Below are 15,000 nucleotides of genomic sequence, written 5' to 3'. Positions count from 1 at the left end.
TCGGGAACACCGCCTTTGCTAACGGAATGCTTCCATGTCACGGCAGACACGCTGCCACCTCGCACCCACAGCCTCACCTGTCTCGTCTGCGCTTTCCGCGGGCCCCTCTGTCTCTATTTTGAGTCCGCGTTTGAACAGAGGGGGCTTGTGCCAGAGCACGTGGGCTGCCGAAGGGGTCGTCAACAGTACCATTAGTGCCACCTATTAGATTGCTCTTTGTGCTGGCATTTTTCAATTCAGCTTCATACAAGGCTAACAGCACGTAGGTCTTACCCTTCCTTTGTGAGTTTAGTGTGTGTGTGTGTGTGTGTGTGTGAGAGGGAGAGAGAGATAGAGAGAGAGAGAGAGAGAGACATAGTAATAATGGATTGTAGCAGCATGAAATGAAATGCATTCATCATGTAAACAAAGTCAGATTGTGGTTAATGTTAGACGGGTGAAATTAGAGCACAGCCTGTTCTATACACACACACACACACACACACCCTCTGTGTCTGCCTGTCATGATTGGATACAAACAAAACGAGAACAAAGGTCCCAGATGACTCTTGCTTTCTGTCTCTCTCTCTGTCTCTGTCTCACTCTCTTTGTTTGTCTCTCTCTCTGTCTCTGTCTCACTCTCTTTGTTTGTCTCTCTCTGTCTCTGTCTCACTCTCTTGTTTCTCTCTCTCTCTTTCTCTGTCTCACTCTGTTTGTCTCTCTCTTTCTCTGTCTCACTCTCTTTGTTTGTCTCTCTCTCTCTTTCTCTCTCTCTCTCTGTTTGTCCATCTTTCTGTCATTGACACCTCTCCTAAGAGGCAGAAATGGCATATCACACCACCCACACTCACATCTAACAGAACCTGTTCAGTAGCACTAGCACGTGTGTGTGTGTGCGTGTGTGTGTGTGTGTGTCTCGCGGTGTATGTCTCTGTTGCATAGCGCTGACAGACAGGTGAGGGACTCAATGCGCTATTAACATGAGATTTAAATTTGAATGTTTTGAATGGGTTGGTCCTTCCAACATTAGCCTTCTCTAAAACAGACACAAGCTGTTAAAGACTGTCAAATGTCCACTTGGAACTATTTGACTGACTCACCCTCTCTCTCTCTCTCTCTCTCTCTCTCTCTCTTTCTCTCTCTCTCTCTATCTCCCCCTCTCTCTCTATCTCTCTCTCTCTTCCTCCTTCTCTCTCTCTTTCTCTCTCTCTCTCTCTCTCTCTCTCTCTCTCTCTCTCTCTCTATCTCCCCCTCTCTCTCTATCTCTCTCTCTCTCTTCCTCCTTCTCTCTCTCTTTCTCTCTCTCTCTCTCTCTCTGTCTCTCTCTCTCTCTCTCTCTCTCTCTCTCTTTCTCTCACTCCCTCTCTCTCCATCTCTCTCTCTCCCCCTCTCTCTTTCTCTCTCTCCGTCTCTCTCCCTCTCTCTCTCTTTCTCTCTCTCTCTCTCTCTCTTTCTCTCTCTCTCCCTCTCTCTCTCGCTCTCTCCCTCTCTTCCTCCCTCTCTCTCTCTCCCCCTCTCTCTCTGTCTCTCTCTCTCTTCCTCCCTTTCTCTCTCTCCCCCTCTCTCTGTCTCTCTCTCTCCCCCTCTCTCTCTGTCTCTCTCTCTTCCTCCCTCTCTTTCTCTCTCTCCCTCTCTTCCTCTCTCTCTCTCTCTCTCGCTCTCTCTCTCTCTCTCTCTCTGTCTCTCTCCCCCTCTCTCTCCCCCTCTCTCTCTGTCTCTCTCTCTTCCTCTCTCTCTGTCTCTCTCTCTCTCCCTCTCTCTCTCTCTCTCTCTCTCTCTCCCTCTCTCTCTCTCTCTCCCCCTCTCTCTAGGAGTGTTTGGCATGTTTTCCCGGCAGCCTCAGGACCTGGTGGTGGTTGCCGGCCAGCCTGTCACACTGCCATGCTCCATTCCTGGTTACCATGGCGTTGTGCTGTGGATCAAAGATGGCCTCGCTCTGGGTGTGGGAAGAGACCTGTCAGGTAAAGACCACCCACAATAAAAAATAAAATAAAAATAAAAACAAAAATACAAAGAAAAAAACAAGAAAATATTTTTTTTTACCCAGGAAGGAAGGAACATTTCTTTATGTGTTCTGTTCATTTGTTAATTTGGTAAGATAATAAAAGTGACCTTATTGCAGTCTGACCCGATGCGCTGCACCTCTGCTAATTAGGCCTGACTTGCTGCTTTTGCTTAGCTACATATTAAACAGCAACACTGAATTCTTTTGGCCTCTTTTTTTTTTGTTTAGTTTTTTTTGCTTCCTTCAAAGTGAACCTTGTAACTGTGGTCAGTTGTAATAAATAAATAATTAAAAAAACTCATTAATGACCAGATATCCTGACTCTACTACAGGAAACCATTTTTAACCACTGGACACATTGTGAAGCATGTCTGTGCATTATGTGGTATCACCTTGACTGCATAAAGCTCATTTTCTGGGATTAAACCTCCATGGGCGGGTGTGTCCCGATATCGTCCCCCGTGCTCGTGGGTATGTAGTTACTGGAGCTGGGGGAATATGCAGCGGTGGAAAAAGTTGGAGTGCCGGGACCGTGCCGATGGGCGCCCCCTAACGAGAGGCCGCCCTGCGAGAGTCAGATTGCACCCTCTGGGCAGACAGGCAACACCGTGGCTTTGTGCCGGCCGATAGCGGGCAGGCCCCACCGAATGCCGGCGAGGGCTTTGGTTCGCACGCGTGTGGTCTTTTCCCGTTCATCTGTTTATTTATCTGGAAATGTTAGAAGCTGTTTCCGGGGACAAAAGGACGCTGTAATAGCCTCGCTCCAGGGACGTTGGCCGTGCACGGGGCCTCCTACGGAATGTCATGCCAGAGCTGCTCTTTTCAGACTCGCCGCGCGTGTCAACAAATAACCACTCGCTCTGATAAAAGGAGATGGCGCATTTACCGGCGGCTGCGGCAGGAAAGAGGCGCGCAGCCACACGTGCAAAACAAAGCGAACCATCCGAACAGCACAATAGCGCGCTGATATCGCCGGGCGACGGCGCTGAGTGGCACCGGCCCTGTCCGGGCGTGCCCCAAGGCTCACCACTGAGCGTGGGAGCTGTGATTAAACCCAGCTTTAATAAATCAGGAGACAAAAGCTGATGATCCCTATCGGTCCACCACGGTCCCTCGCGGACGGGCACAAGGCCGCCGCGGACTCGCGCCGTACACAAAGCATTGTGGGGGCTGTTTGCACTGCCCTGAATGGGACGATGCAGGAGACGCAGAGCGTGTGGCTTCGTGGGGTGAGGGGAAGAAACACCACCTGGAGTCAATGATTTGGAGAGACCGTTTAATCCTCCCCAGTGACACTTCACGACACCAAAAGAAAGGACTCGGATCGTCGCAGAATCCGCTACCTTTGCGACACCAGAGAGAAGCAGACAGCGATCCCCGGAGCTGACCACGGAGCCGCTCCCGACTTCTCCCCTTGCCCTCCCCCCAAAAAAAAGCATCGACTCTGACCTCCACCAGCGGACGACGCCGTTATTGTGACATCCTGCGTCAGATCTCACCACAGCATCTTAACTGTCACGTAGCTGCAGCTAAATACAACACACATCCATGGGCACATCCCGGCCTGTCTCCTGGGTCCTCCATTCACAGGCGGTGAAGAGATACACGTGCCCATCTACCCAGCCATTCATCACCGGAGCCCTGCCTCCACTTCCATGCCCATCGATCGGTCGTAAAGTCTCATCCATTCCTGCCCTGATGGATCCATTACTCCTAATGGGGCTATTTTGCATTGTTTGTTTTCGGTGACGTATCTTGTCTTCGGGATTCATGGTGATCAATGGGGGACGTTGTTTTATTCGTCTGCCTGATCTGCGATACCCCTGGTGTTTCACACGCTTGGGAATTGACACACAACTCGTCTGCAACGGGATTCGTCGACGGGAGGTTCGTTCTGGGCGGAACAGCTGCCATGCAGATCGGGTCTGATCTCCGGCAGCCGCTGTGGTGGTTTCAGGTGGTACATGTGTAGGATTGAACCATGCTCAAACAAAGATAGGTGTTCTTTGACCTTTGTCTCTGAATAATTTTTGGTCATTTCTATGTCTAGGCAAAGAATTTGGGGTACTATTGATCAGTACTATAGGTCAGTACTATGGGTGAGTACTATTGGTCACTGCTCAAAACGTATCTTTCTGTAAATCCATTCTTCATTTCACTCGGAAGCTTCAGGTCTGGAGAGATTACTTCCCACAAGCCCTGTTGGGTCAGACCACAGTAGTCTGTGGTGGAACGAGGTCACACTTTTGTCTGCAAGACAAATGACTAGGCATTGTTATGCTCTATATATGCAAATGATATTGCAAACGTCCTTGAGTCCATAATGCGTTGGAATTACTTGCAGAATTAAATTACATATTCTTCCCTTAACCGATGAAGGACCTCAGGATTTGCAGGCAGGCATTAAGTGCTAATAGATGCTTCAGGAAATTCATCGATCTCCTGGCAGGAGAATAAACCACAATATCGAACAGAGTCAGTGGCCATTAATGTTATTTAGTGAGTTCCACTCACTTTGACTGACCATCAATACGCAGTAAAACTTGACTGATTTGACTTGTTAGCCACATCGGCTCATATTCACTGTTTATTTGAAAGAGTGTAGCTTTTCTTTGTCTGAAAGAGTGTAGCATTCCTTTGTCCGAAAGAGCGCGGTTTACTTTATGAGTGGACGGTGATAAACAGGTTTGTTCAATAGCTCTTAGCCCTTAGCTGCATAAGCCCTCAGCTACAATCAGAATAACATATGTAAAATTAATATATATTCATGTTCAGATCCTCTGTGATGAGGCTATGTGACCCATAGCTAACTGCTTTGTTTGGTTATTAAATGTTTGGATTTTTCTAAGTTCCTCAGCCATCGTCCCACTCATTGAAAGAGATTAAAAGCTATATGTGGGCAGATAAAACACGCTGCAGCGTAATTGTCTGCTCCTCTCCCTGGTGGGGGGTGGGGTTGGGGGGGTAATAGGGGTACTTCATGGGCTATTGAAAGTGAATGGGATCCAGTGAGGGAACAGGCTGTAATTGGCTTTTCGTGGCACACTGGCTCCAACAGACAGGCTCAAGGACCTAAAAGCCAATTATGCCCAAAACATGGCCTGTTTTTTTTTGGGTTTTTTTCCCATTCTTTTGAGCGCCATTGCCGCGGACGCCGGTGATCACTACGGAGACAGAGAGCTGGGGTCAGCAGGGCGGCGGGGGTGCTCGTAGGTACCGTCCGACCAGGTGACGTCAGCCTCTGGCTTGGTACATAAATGTTGGCTCAGGCAAAGGCAGTCGCGTAATTAGGTGCACAGTTCTGGATCATTGAGTCTTTGACCATGAGGTTGGGGCGGGTAGCGCCTCCTGCTGGGCATCGGTCGTGTCACTGGAAATGGGCTGGCAGCAGCATGACTCATATCGACGGACAGGACTGAATCAATACGCTGACTCCAGGCATTCGGTGGCAGGTTTCCAGGTGTGTGTCAGTGAAGAGTGGCACCAGAGGTGTTAATTCAGGCACATAAAGCCAAGGCATCGGATTGAATGGCCTGCCACTTGAAAACGAGGCGAGGTCGTCTGTGGTGTTTTGTTATCCAGTAATCAGTCAGGCATTCAAAAAGAGGCTCGCTCGCGTCTCGAGACATTGCTGAACAGCCAGTCTCGCCCGAATTCAGACACTGTCGATAATTAGGCAGAACGTATGCTCATGAGAGCAGAGGCTGCTACTCAAGAGCGTTACGCGATGTGCCATCAAGCGTTCCCCAGACAGACACTCCCCCACGCTCCTCATCTGCTCCCCACGAAAACCGCACGAGGCGCCTGTCAGTGAAGACGCGCATGAGAGAGGGAGAGCGACAGTGTGTGTGTGTGTGTGTGTGTGTGCGAGCAAAAGTGCGCATGTAAGCAGGAGAGAGTGGTCTTTCTTCAAAGTCCTAGAATATCTGGACGTTTTGACTGCGTGTGGGTAGCGTGGCGTGTTGATTATAACACAGGATCCTTGTCTGATTAGCAGCTGCTCGGCTCCCACACGTGAGACGTAAAAGCGGAGTTGGATTCTGGGATGACCAGCGGCGGCCATGGCATCCCAACACCCCTGTTGTAACGTGTGGAAATTCGGTGAAACTTGAATGTGGGAGGGGTGGTGTGAGAGGTGGTTTTTATTATGAAATATCTTTTAACACTTCAGTATTAAAAGTGCAGTTCATTTTATCATTGTACACAAGGGTCTGCATTCATAAAGAAATTCTTAGAATAAGAGTGCTGATGTGGGATCAGATTCCACTCTTATTTTTGATGACTTTAACAACAGAAACAGGTCTTACTCTGAAAAGCTTTGTGAATACAGACCAATATGTGTGTGTGTTGAGCAACATGTTCTCTGTTAAATAAATGAGCTTGTCACATTATGTCAGTTTGTTTAAACCTTTAGGGCTTTATATATAATGTAAGTGGCTGTTAAGTATTTAAGTAATAGCTGAGAAAATAATGGACAAATTCATTCCAAGCAAAGTAAGGAATTTAGTCATGGAAAATGTGTGCTAACCTGTATTGCCTGAGATATGAGTGGCCTAAATGATTCAAATAAAAGTGCAAAAGTGTCAGATCTGTGTAACAAGAATTTCTTACAACATTCAGCATCATTGGAACAGAAATTTATTTTTGGACTAAAACAAAATGCTACACAGAATGGAAAAAAAAACTGAATTAATCTGATTAAAATACACCTCGTTAAAATGTATTTCTTTATCTTTGGAAAATTTTCACTCTCGCATGCCCTTTTACTTTCTCACGTACACTTTTACTCTCTCACATGCATTTTCACTCTTTCTCACATGCACTTTCACTCTCTCTCACGTGCACGTTCACTCTCTCACACGTACACTTTCACTCTCTCTCGTGCACTTTCACTCTCTCTCACGTGCACTTTCACTCTCTTTCGTGCAATTTCACTCTTTCTCGCGGCCTCTCCCTGGTGCTTCCTTGCACAGCTGCTGTCTTATGTGACTGAGGGGTTTAAGGCATGGCCCTGAATGGTCTGCTCGGCGTGAAGCGCCCCATCTCCCTCTCAATGCATTATTAAACCAGCAAAATGGCCTTCCTCTGCATTGCTAAAATGCAAGTTCAATCTTCCCGGGATTGTGCTCACCAAGACACCATAACCGAGTCACAGAAGTCAGATCACCAGGGGTTTTATCTAAAGAAGGTCATGCCATGGGACCTTGCCTGTCCTCGTTTTCGTCACAGAACCCTCTACTCTAATCAAAAAAAGAAATATGTAGCACTGAGCAGTTCAACAGTAAACACACACAAGCATTCATGAAAATTTCACAGGCCAAACATTGACTACATGTCTGAAAGCTGGTACTTGTCTCAGTCTGTGGTCGGTTCTAAAGTGCTATGGTTGTTTCTTACTTCTGCAATGTTAAAGGACACACGCTGTAATTCACCATGACTCACTACAATTACAGTAAAATCATCATCAACACACACACACACACACACACACACAGATTGTCCATAGAAATGACATAGAAAAGACTGAGAAATTCATGACTGAGAAAGCACAGCTTCACTGTAAGTATGAATACTCCAAATATCAAACAACCAAAAATACTGTATCACCATACAGAAAAATGCAAGATTAAGGTTTGTCAATTTCTTTACTCTGCCTGATCTACCCTGTTTCACTCTCGCATGCCCTTTTACTTTCTCACGTACACTTTCACTCTCTCACATGAACATTTTCCCTGACATTGCAGTGTGGGAAAAATCTCTAGCCATGCCAGATCCGGCCCTGGCGGTCCGATTGCCCTACGTTTCTCAGTCATGACATGTAAAAGAGGCATTTGATCATAGGGACTTCGATCACATGCGTTCCATATGCCGGCAGAAAACAGTCCCTCAGTGGGATTGAGGAAATGGGAATATGGAGGTAGAAATTTAATAGACATGTGTGGATGAGCCCCTCACAGCAGATATGTGATGGAATGGAGGATTGTCCAATATGATCACCCAGCGTTGGCCACTGACCAGTAGCAGCATTGATGGGTTTCGAATTTGATTTGCAGGCAGCAGTGAAACACTTGAGAGTCATGTCCGATTTGAGAGCATGTTTGGGGATTCGGTGATTAGCAGCTGAAGCCAGGGCGTTGTGGTTCGCTTGTTCAGACACGCTGGTGTGGTACCAAATGATCACTGTGTCTACTGTTGTGAAAAAAAGTCCATTAGGAGGCCGATGTGCAAACAACGAGAAGACACTTACTGTTTTGCAAAAATGTTTGCTGTTTGGCTCATGTATTTGGAACTGACAACACGCACTGATTGTTTAGCAGTCTAGTACCCGTAATCAAATAAGAAAATAAATAAAATGTAGTCGTCTTGTAATACCTATAAATAATAAAACAAACTCATCTTGTAATGCAATTAATTGTTCTTAATTTTTAAGCCTTTGCATTGCTTTATCAATCTTACAATGATCAGTAGAGATTGAGAGACAGATCCAGGCTGTAGTTTTACTGTAGTCCAGCTCCCAGTGAACATGAACCAGGTCTTCGGGGTACTGAGGGTTTGGTTCAGGTGTGTTGGGTGCTGGGATACCACAGATCTGTGCACTGTCTGGACAGGGCCCCTGAGGACTGGGCTCTGGGGAGCCCTGATGACGAGTCCCTGTCAACAACTCGTGATTGCTATCAGGCTGCTGCCGTTAATTTGCTCGGTAATAGTCCATGCTCCGAGCCGGGGTTAACGGCCATTGTTAGCTTGCGCAGAACATTAAAGCACATGTAAGGTAAAGTCATCCCTGGTCCTCCATTTATGGTCATTTTAAAGTAGTCATTTTAAAGGCGCAAGCGTCCGTTTGTCACCTGATTGGATGTGTTGTGTCCCGTTCTCCAGGCTATCCCCGCTACACGGTGGTTGGGGACCACAGCTCTGGGGAGCACCACCTGAGGATCCAGAGGGTGGAGCTGATGGACGACGCCGTCTTCGAGTGCCAGGCCATCCAGGCAGCCATGAGGTCGCGGCCCGCTCGCCTGACGGTGCTGGGTGAGCCGTGACCTCTGCCCCCACGCCGCCTTCCTGCCCACGCAGGCCCGAAATCTTAGGCATAGTTTCACGTAACAGCGCTCACGCAGTTATCGTTGAGTCTAAGCTGCGTAGCACACACGACCCATGAATCACACGCTCCCACGTCAGGATTATTGGACCTTCTCCTTTCGAGTAAACAATGTCTGGATGATTTTACCATTGTGGCGGTGTGTGTGTTACTGCTCCTGGTCCATTTGGCTCTGTGATTCAGCAGAATAAAACAACTGCTTGGTTACAATCTGTTCTCCCGTGTGAAACAGGAGGGCTGGCACATGGTGCCCACAGACTGGGTCGCGTCACCACCTGAAAACCCACACAGCCCTGCAGACTCTTACGCATGTGTCACTGTAAAACCTCTTTTCTCATCCAAATGCCTACAGAGAATATTAGTTTTACTGAAGCACTTTAAATTAAGCAAAACAGAAGTTATAAGTTATATTTGGGATAAAATTAGATCCAAAATTAGACTCCGGTTATGAGGCCACTGGAAAGAGAATAATGTCCAATATGAAAAATAGATTTTTCACTGACCAGATTCCCCTGATGGTGCCGTGAGTTCTCAGTTTTAATTTCCTGCTGCAAATCCTGCCATCTTCATTATTAAACCGGAGAGGTCATTGGATCTTAATTAAACTTTATTGGGTTATTATTCAGCATTGCTGTTTCTGCGCTACTGGGCAGCCGTCGTGGTTATCTGTGTTCTGGCTCGAATCAACCACCTGGTGGGCTTATCTGCAGCTCGAAGAGACCACACGCACGCGCACACGCATACACACGCACACACACACACACACACACACGCACACGCACACACGCACGCATGGAAGGTGGGAGGGGAATGTGTGAGAGAGAAAGAAAGTCAGAGAGAGAGAGAAAAACAGAGAAAGAGAGAGAGAGAGATTATTGATCTTCTTTAATGAAAAGTGAAACTAATGATGTATGTGTGTGTGTGTTTGTGTGTGTGTGTGTGGGGGGGGGGGGGTTCAGAGGACAAATTGCGATCCCTGATCACTCCACTGCTCCGTCTCGCAAATGGGTATGAATGAGTAATTATAGACACTATCCCGGTAGGCCCTGCTGCTCTCGTACAGCCCTCTCACCCTGAACAAGCCTCGCACCCCCCAGACACACACCCCACCCTGCGCCACAGCGCGGTGAGACTAATGAGTTGGTGAGCAGTGATACACACACAGTTTCTTTTTCCCTCTCGTGCTCGTCCTTGCTCATGATTAATTGGGACCTGATAATGCTTTTCTTCAGCAGCTCCCTCAGGCTGAGGCTAGTTAGTCTAATAAACCACCATCGCTATTAAGTGCTTCATGCACTGCGGGGCTCGTCCGAAAAAAGCCTAAACCCACTTGGTCTCCGTCCCTCATGAGTGTAGTGAGTCACCAAAGGCTAATGATGTACCATTAATTACATTTCATTTATTTTCATAATAATAATAATTATTATTAGTAGTAGTAGAAGTAGCTCTGGTAGTATTTTGTATTTTTTCAGCTCAACACAGTTACCTGCACATTGGCTCTACTTGCGGTAGCTACGCTCTGATATTTCCACCGACAGCCTGTGGCATTCATGTGTGACCGTCTCTCATAACCTGCACACTAATATATGCGTGCCCAGGATCACAGCCGTCTCCGGGCTGCCTGTTACCATGACGGCGGGCGGGCGGGCCCGCGCCGGTGGCGCATCTCCTCTCCGGCGCATCGCTCCTGACAGCCAGAGGAACGTCTCCGCTCGCCCTGGGGATCTCCACCGTCAGTCACACACCAGCCGCGGATCCTGCCAGACTCTGCGGTTGGCCATCTCCCACAGTAACGTGACTGCTTCCGTCTGCGGATCTGACGTTCGTACCTCCGAGTCGGAGGGCGGAACCGAGAGCAGCCACGGATTTTAAAAACCCGTAAAACTTTTTTTTTTTTTTTTTTTTTTTTTTTTTTTTTTTTTTTTACTTTGCTCGCTGAGACGTTATGCCCGCACAGTTCTCGCCAACTTCTCACCATCTCAAACTTTACTAAAACAGTGTTGTTTGGGATGATTCAGTAGGAGCCCAATGAGAAAGTAAAAATCCAATTTTAAAATCAGGACTTTGTAAGTAAAATAATAATAATAATAATATGATGAATAGAGAGTTTTTATATTGCTTTTGTGACCTGTGGTGGAAGGTTGACAGGAGTTCTCTCTGAGCTGTCCAGAGTGTTACACTCTGCAGCCGTACGCTCAAACTCCCCCTTCTTTAACCTCTCAGTCTGCGGATATGTGGATATGTAAAAACAGCACCCTGGCAGGGCGACCTGCGCACTCTACGCTGTATTCCAGCCCAGGGCTGGGATCCAGCCGGCCCTCTGGAGCCTCCCACTTGGCTTCGTTTGCAATGAAAGCAGGCACGCCGGGGCTCTCGGCCAGCACCTCCCGCCGTGCCCCTGAGGCTAATTACACATCGTTCTCCGACACAGCCTCGGCGGCACAACTCCAGGCCTGGCCGCGCTGGGACAGGCGGCCGACCGAGGGCAGGTAGCCGGAGTCAAACGGCGGAGAATCTAGCTCTGCTCCTGTGGTTTTGTCTTCCCACACCCCAGTAATGGTCTCGCCGGAGGGACGGGGGTGGGGATGGGGGTTGAGAGACATTGCTGCAGGCTGAGGTTGTGAAGATTAAACCACTATTGATTTCAGCGAGCTGACATTTGTAAAGCTCTTAACAATTTGTCCCCATGCTGCTCTTACCATGAACCCCTTTCACTAGTTTAATTTGTTTTTGCATATTAAACCCCCCCCTGCCCCCACCCAATCAATTTCTCTCATTTGAACCACCTTATTAATGCGCCGCCGTCCCTTTGCTCTGATTGGTGACTCTGATGCACTCAGAGACGAGAGACGACATAAAATTCACGCCGACCAACGCCAGCAGCTGTAATACGTCCCCGAGTCTTCGCGAGCAATTTAACTTCCGAAATTGCCCATTAGGAAATATTTGCCTTGTTAGAGATTAACTCCAAACAAAACATGGCTGTTAAATCCACCGATCCTGTTTTCATTTGCCGGTGAGAAATTATTAATTAGAGTGGCGTAAGTGTGGGGATGTCAATTGTCCTTGTGGGTAGCCTAGTGAGAAACGTGGTATCCTTGTGGAACGCATCCCACTGGACTCTTCCTCCATCAATTGATAAACGTTTTCAAGGCATGAAGATAATTAACTTTTAATTGCAAACTGAGAGAAAGAGAGATAGAGAGAGAGAGAGAGAGAATCACAGTTACGGTCCTCCTTCTGATCAGACGCCGAGTGAGAGGTTTGTTACGGAGAACAAAGAACTGTAATCAAACTAGACTGTTTGCCCTAAAATGCACAAGGATTGTTTTTCTTGAAGTTTTCTTGGCTTCTACAAAGTCAGTAAACATTCGGAGCTCATTTTGCTTGACATGCTAAAGTGCTGCAGAAAGCCATAATGAAGCTTTGCCATTCGTCTCCCACACAAATGTTGTGCAATTGAATAGAATCAGTGAACCTTGTTGATTCTATATTCATTTTTTTATTATTGCATTCTCTATCACCATCTCTCTTTCTCTCTCTCTTTCTCTCTCTCTGTCACACTTCATTTCTCTCTCTCTCTCTCTCTCTCTCTCTCTCTCTCTCTGTGTCTCCATCTCTTTCTTTCCCCATCACACCCTGAAAACTATCTGGTTGACAGTAAACCGCAGTGTCTCTGGTGCCCTTTGATCATGTGATTTATACAACTGCTTATGACGCATGTCTGCTACAATTGCGCATTTACCCGTCTCATCACCAAAATCGCACGTGAAGACGACGCTTGAGTGAGGTCATGCTCCGTGTACTGTGAATCAGCTTCTGCCAGGTGCTGCATCAACGGACAATTAGTTTCACTGAGAGTCCCTTGCTGTCATGCTCTCTGGGGCGTGACCCGAGCTGTATCCGCCCACACCCAGCCGGATTCCGATTGGCAGAGGCTGTCACCGTGCAGATGTTTGGCAGAGGTGTCGCCGTGCGGCTCATGGTTTGAGGTCGGCCTAATGAAGTGACACGGCCAGCAGTCCGGAAAGACGGGCCACTCGGCTTGACTACCATCTCCTTTCTGTTCTGCGGTGGGCGGCACTTTCATGCGCGTGCAAGCCTTTGCTTCATTTCGGCGCTGTCGGCTGTCGCCATCGAGCACTGTTCCAGCCTTGCACAGATCAGCCAATCACGAGGGGTGAATTTTTCTGTTCATCCCGTGAAGCTTTTCCAAGGTCCATGGCTCCCTCCCCTTTCTCAGCAACTGTCCAATCGGGTGAACCCTCCACAGCTCCACGCGTCTTCTCTTTCCTGGCCATGTACCTGACAGTGTTCTTGCCGTTCTGTGACACTGCAGGTTTTATTCATGAGGTGGGTAAATCAATTGCTTCCTGTTCAATTACTCTTGATTTCCCCGGTTCGGCCTCCAATCTCACGTTCTTTATGTCAAATCAGTGCAAATAGGCCTGACAATCTGGTGGGCATCTCTCATGAACTGAACTGAAAAAAAAAAAACCCTCTTTTAATCAGTCATCAGAGAGACAGAGAGGGAGAGCAAAAGACAGAGGAAAATGGCAGAAAAACATGCAAGAGAAAGAAAAATGGTGAAAAAGAGAGAGAGAGAGAGAGAGAGAGCAGAACAGTGAATGCCTGCTTCTCCACTGCAAACAGGTGCGTTTGTGACAGCCCTCGAGGAGTGCTCGGATTTGGCCCAGTGGGCCACATATGTCTCCTGTCTCCGTTCCCGCCATATTTATTTTCATTTCATTCACCTTTTCTCCACCAGTCCATCTATCACAGCCCGGAGTGCCTCTGCTCAGGAGCCGCTGCCGAGGCAGGCGGCCGCACCGCTGATCCGGACTCCTCCTCCCTCCCTTCCTCATGGTGCCACAGCACTGCCCTTCCCCAATCCCTCGCTCCCACAACGCCGGCTTTGGGATTAAAGGCCACGGCACGGCCCTGTGCCACAATCTCACCGCAGATGTCAATATTTCAAGTCCGGCAGTCAATCTTGGACAGGCAAATAAAGTGGGTTTTCTTCAATCGCAATTACTGTGGCATGGCAATGTGGCTCTCTCTCTCTCTCTCTCTCTCTCTCTGGGTATTAAGATCTCATTCCTGCAGGTGATTGAGAATTCTTTATGCTTTAAGCTCATTTGAAAGGGGCCAGTTGATTGGACTAATGTTTTTCTCACTTTGTTTAATTACAAATCCATTTGCCTTCCATATAATTCATGGTTTTATTTAATTGTCTACTAAAGTGAATGGCTTGCAATCTCTTTCCAAAACCTTGCATTCCACTTTCTTTCTTTCTTGTTTTCTTTCATTTATTCATTCATTCATTACAAGATACTGACCCATGCTTGTAGCCTGCTTGTAGCCTGCTTGTAGGCCTGGTTGTAACCTTGCTTGTTGCTCTGTGTGTAGCCCTGGTTGTAGTTCTGGTTGTAGCCCAGGTTGAAGTCCTGCACAAACCCTTCTCTCCTCGCATTAACATTGTTGCTGTATTGTTGCCACACTGTTGCACTGTTGCCCAGCTCCATCTCCTACCCAGAGATGGAATAATCCCACAGATAATCCCACAGATAATCCCACAGATAATCCATCAGAGTCCCAGGTATGGTTTCCTAAAGGCGCTCATGCTCACCTGAGAAGCATGGTCAGACCAATAGACGTACAGTCACACCAGCGAATGGACACTTAACTACTAAATGTCTAATAAATGATGAATTGGCAGGATTTCCAAGAACAGGCAGGTCTCGACTATCCAATAGTCTCTTCTCACAAACGTCTATCAAAATCTCCCTGAAGCCACCACTGCTACAGGAAGGGATATCCACTGGGTCCCACTCACAGGCTAGAAAGGGGCAAAGAGAGAAAAAGAGAGAGAGAGAGCAAAAGAGAGAGAGAGAGAGAGAAACTGAGACAGAAAGAG

The 15,000-nt window shown here is 47.6% G+C and overlaps 1 protein-coding gene across 1 annotated transcript in view; it reads left to right on the top strand.

The window, feature by feature from the left end:
* kirrel3b (kirre like nephrin family adhesion molecule 3b) overlaps window positions 1–15,000 on the top strand; it is a 148,738-nt gene that overhangs the window by 94,073 nt on the left and 39,665 nt on the right. The window contains 2 exon segments of the mRNA XM_035525384.1: window positions 1,791–1,940; window positions 8,864–9,013. Coding sequence (XP_035381277.1) covers window positions 1,791–1,940; window positions 8,864–9,013 — 300 coding nt within the window.

The sequence above is a fragment of the Electrophorus electricus genome, chromosome 4, assembly GCF_013358815.1.
Source record: "Electrophorus electricus isolate fEleEle1 chromosome 4, fEleEle1.pri, whole genome shotgun sequence".
Lineage (NCBI taxonomy): Eukaryota > Metazoa > Chordata > Actinopteri > Gymnotiformes > Gymnotidae > Electrophorus > Electrophorus electricus.
This window is presented reverse-complemented; position numbering and strand designations above follow the sequence as displayed.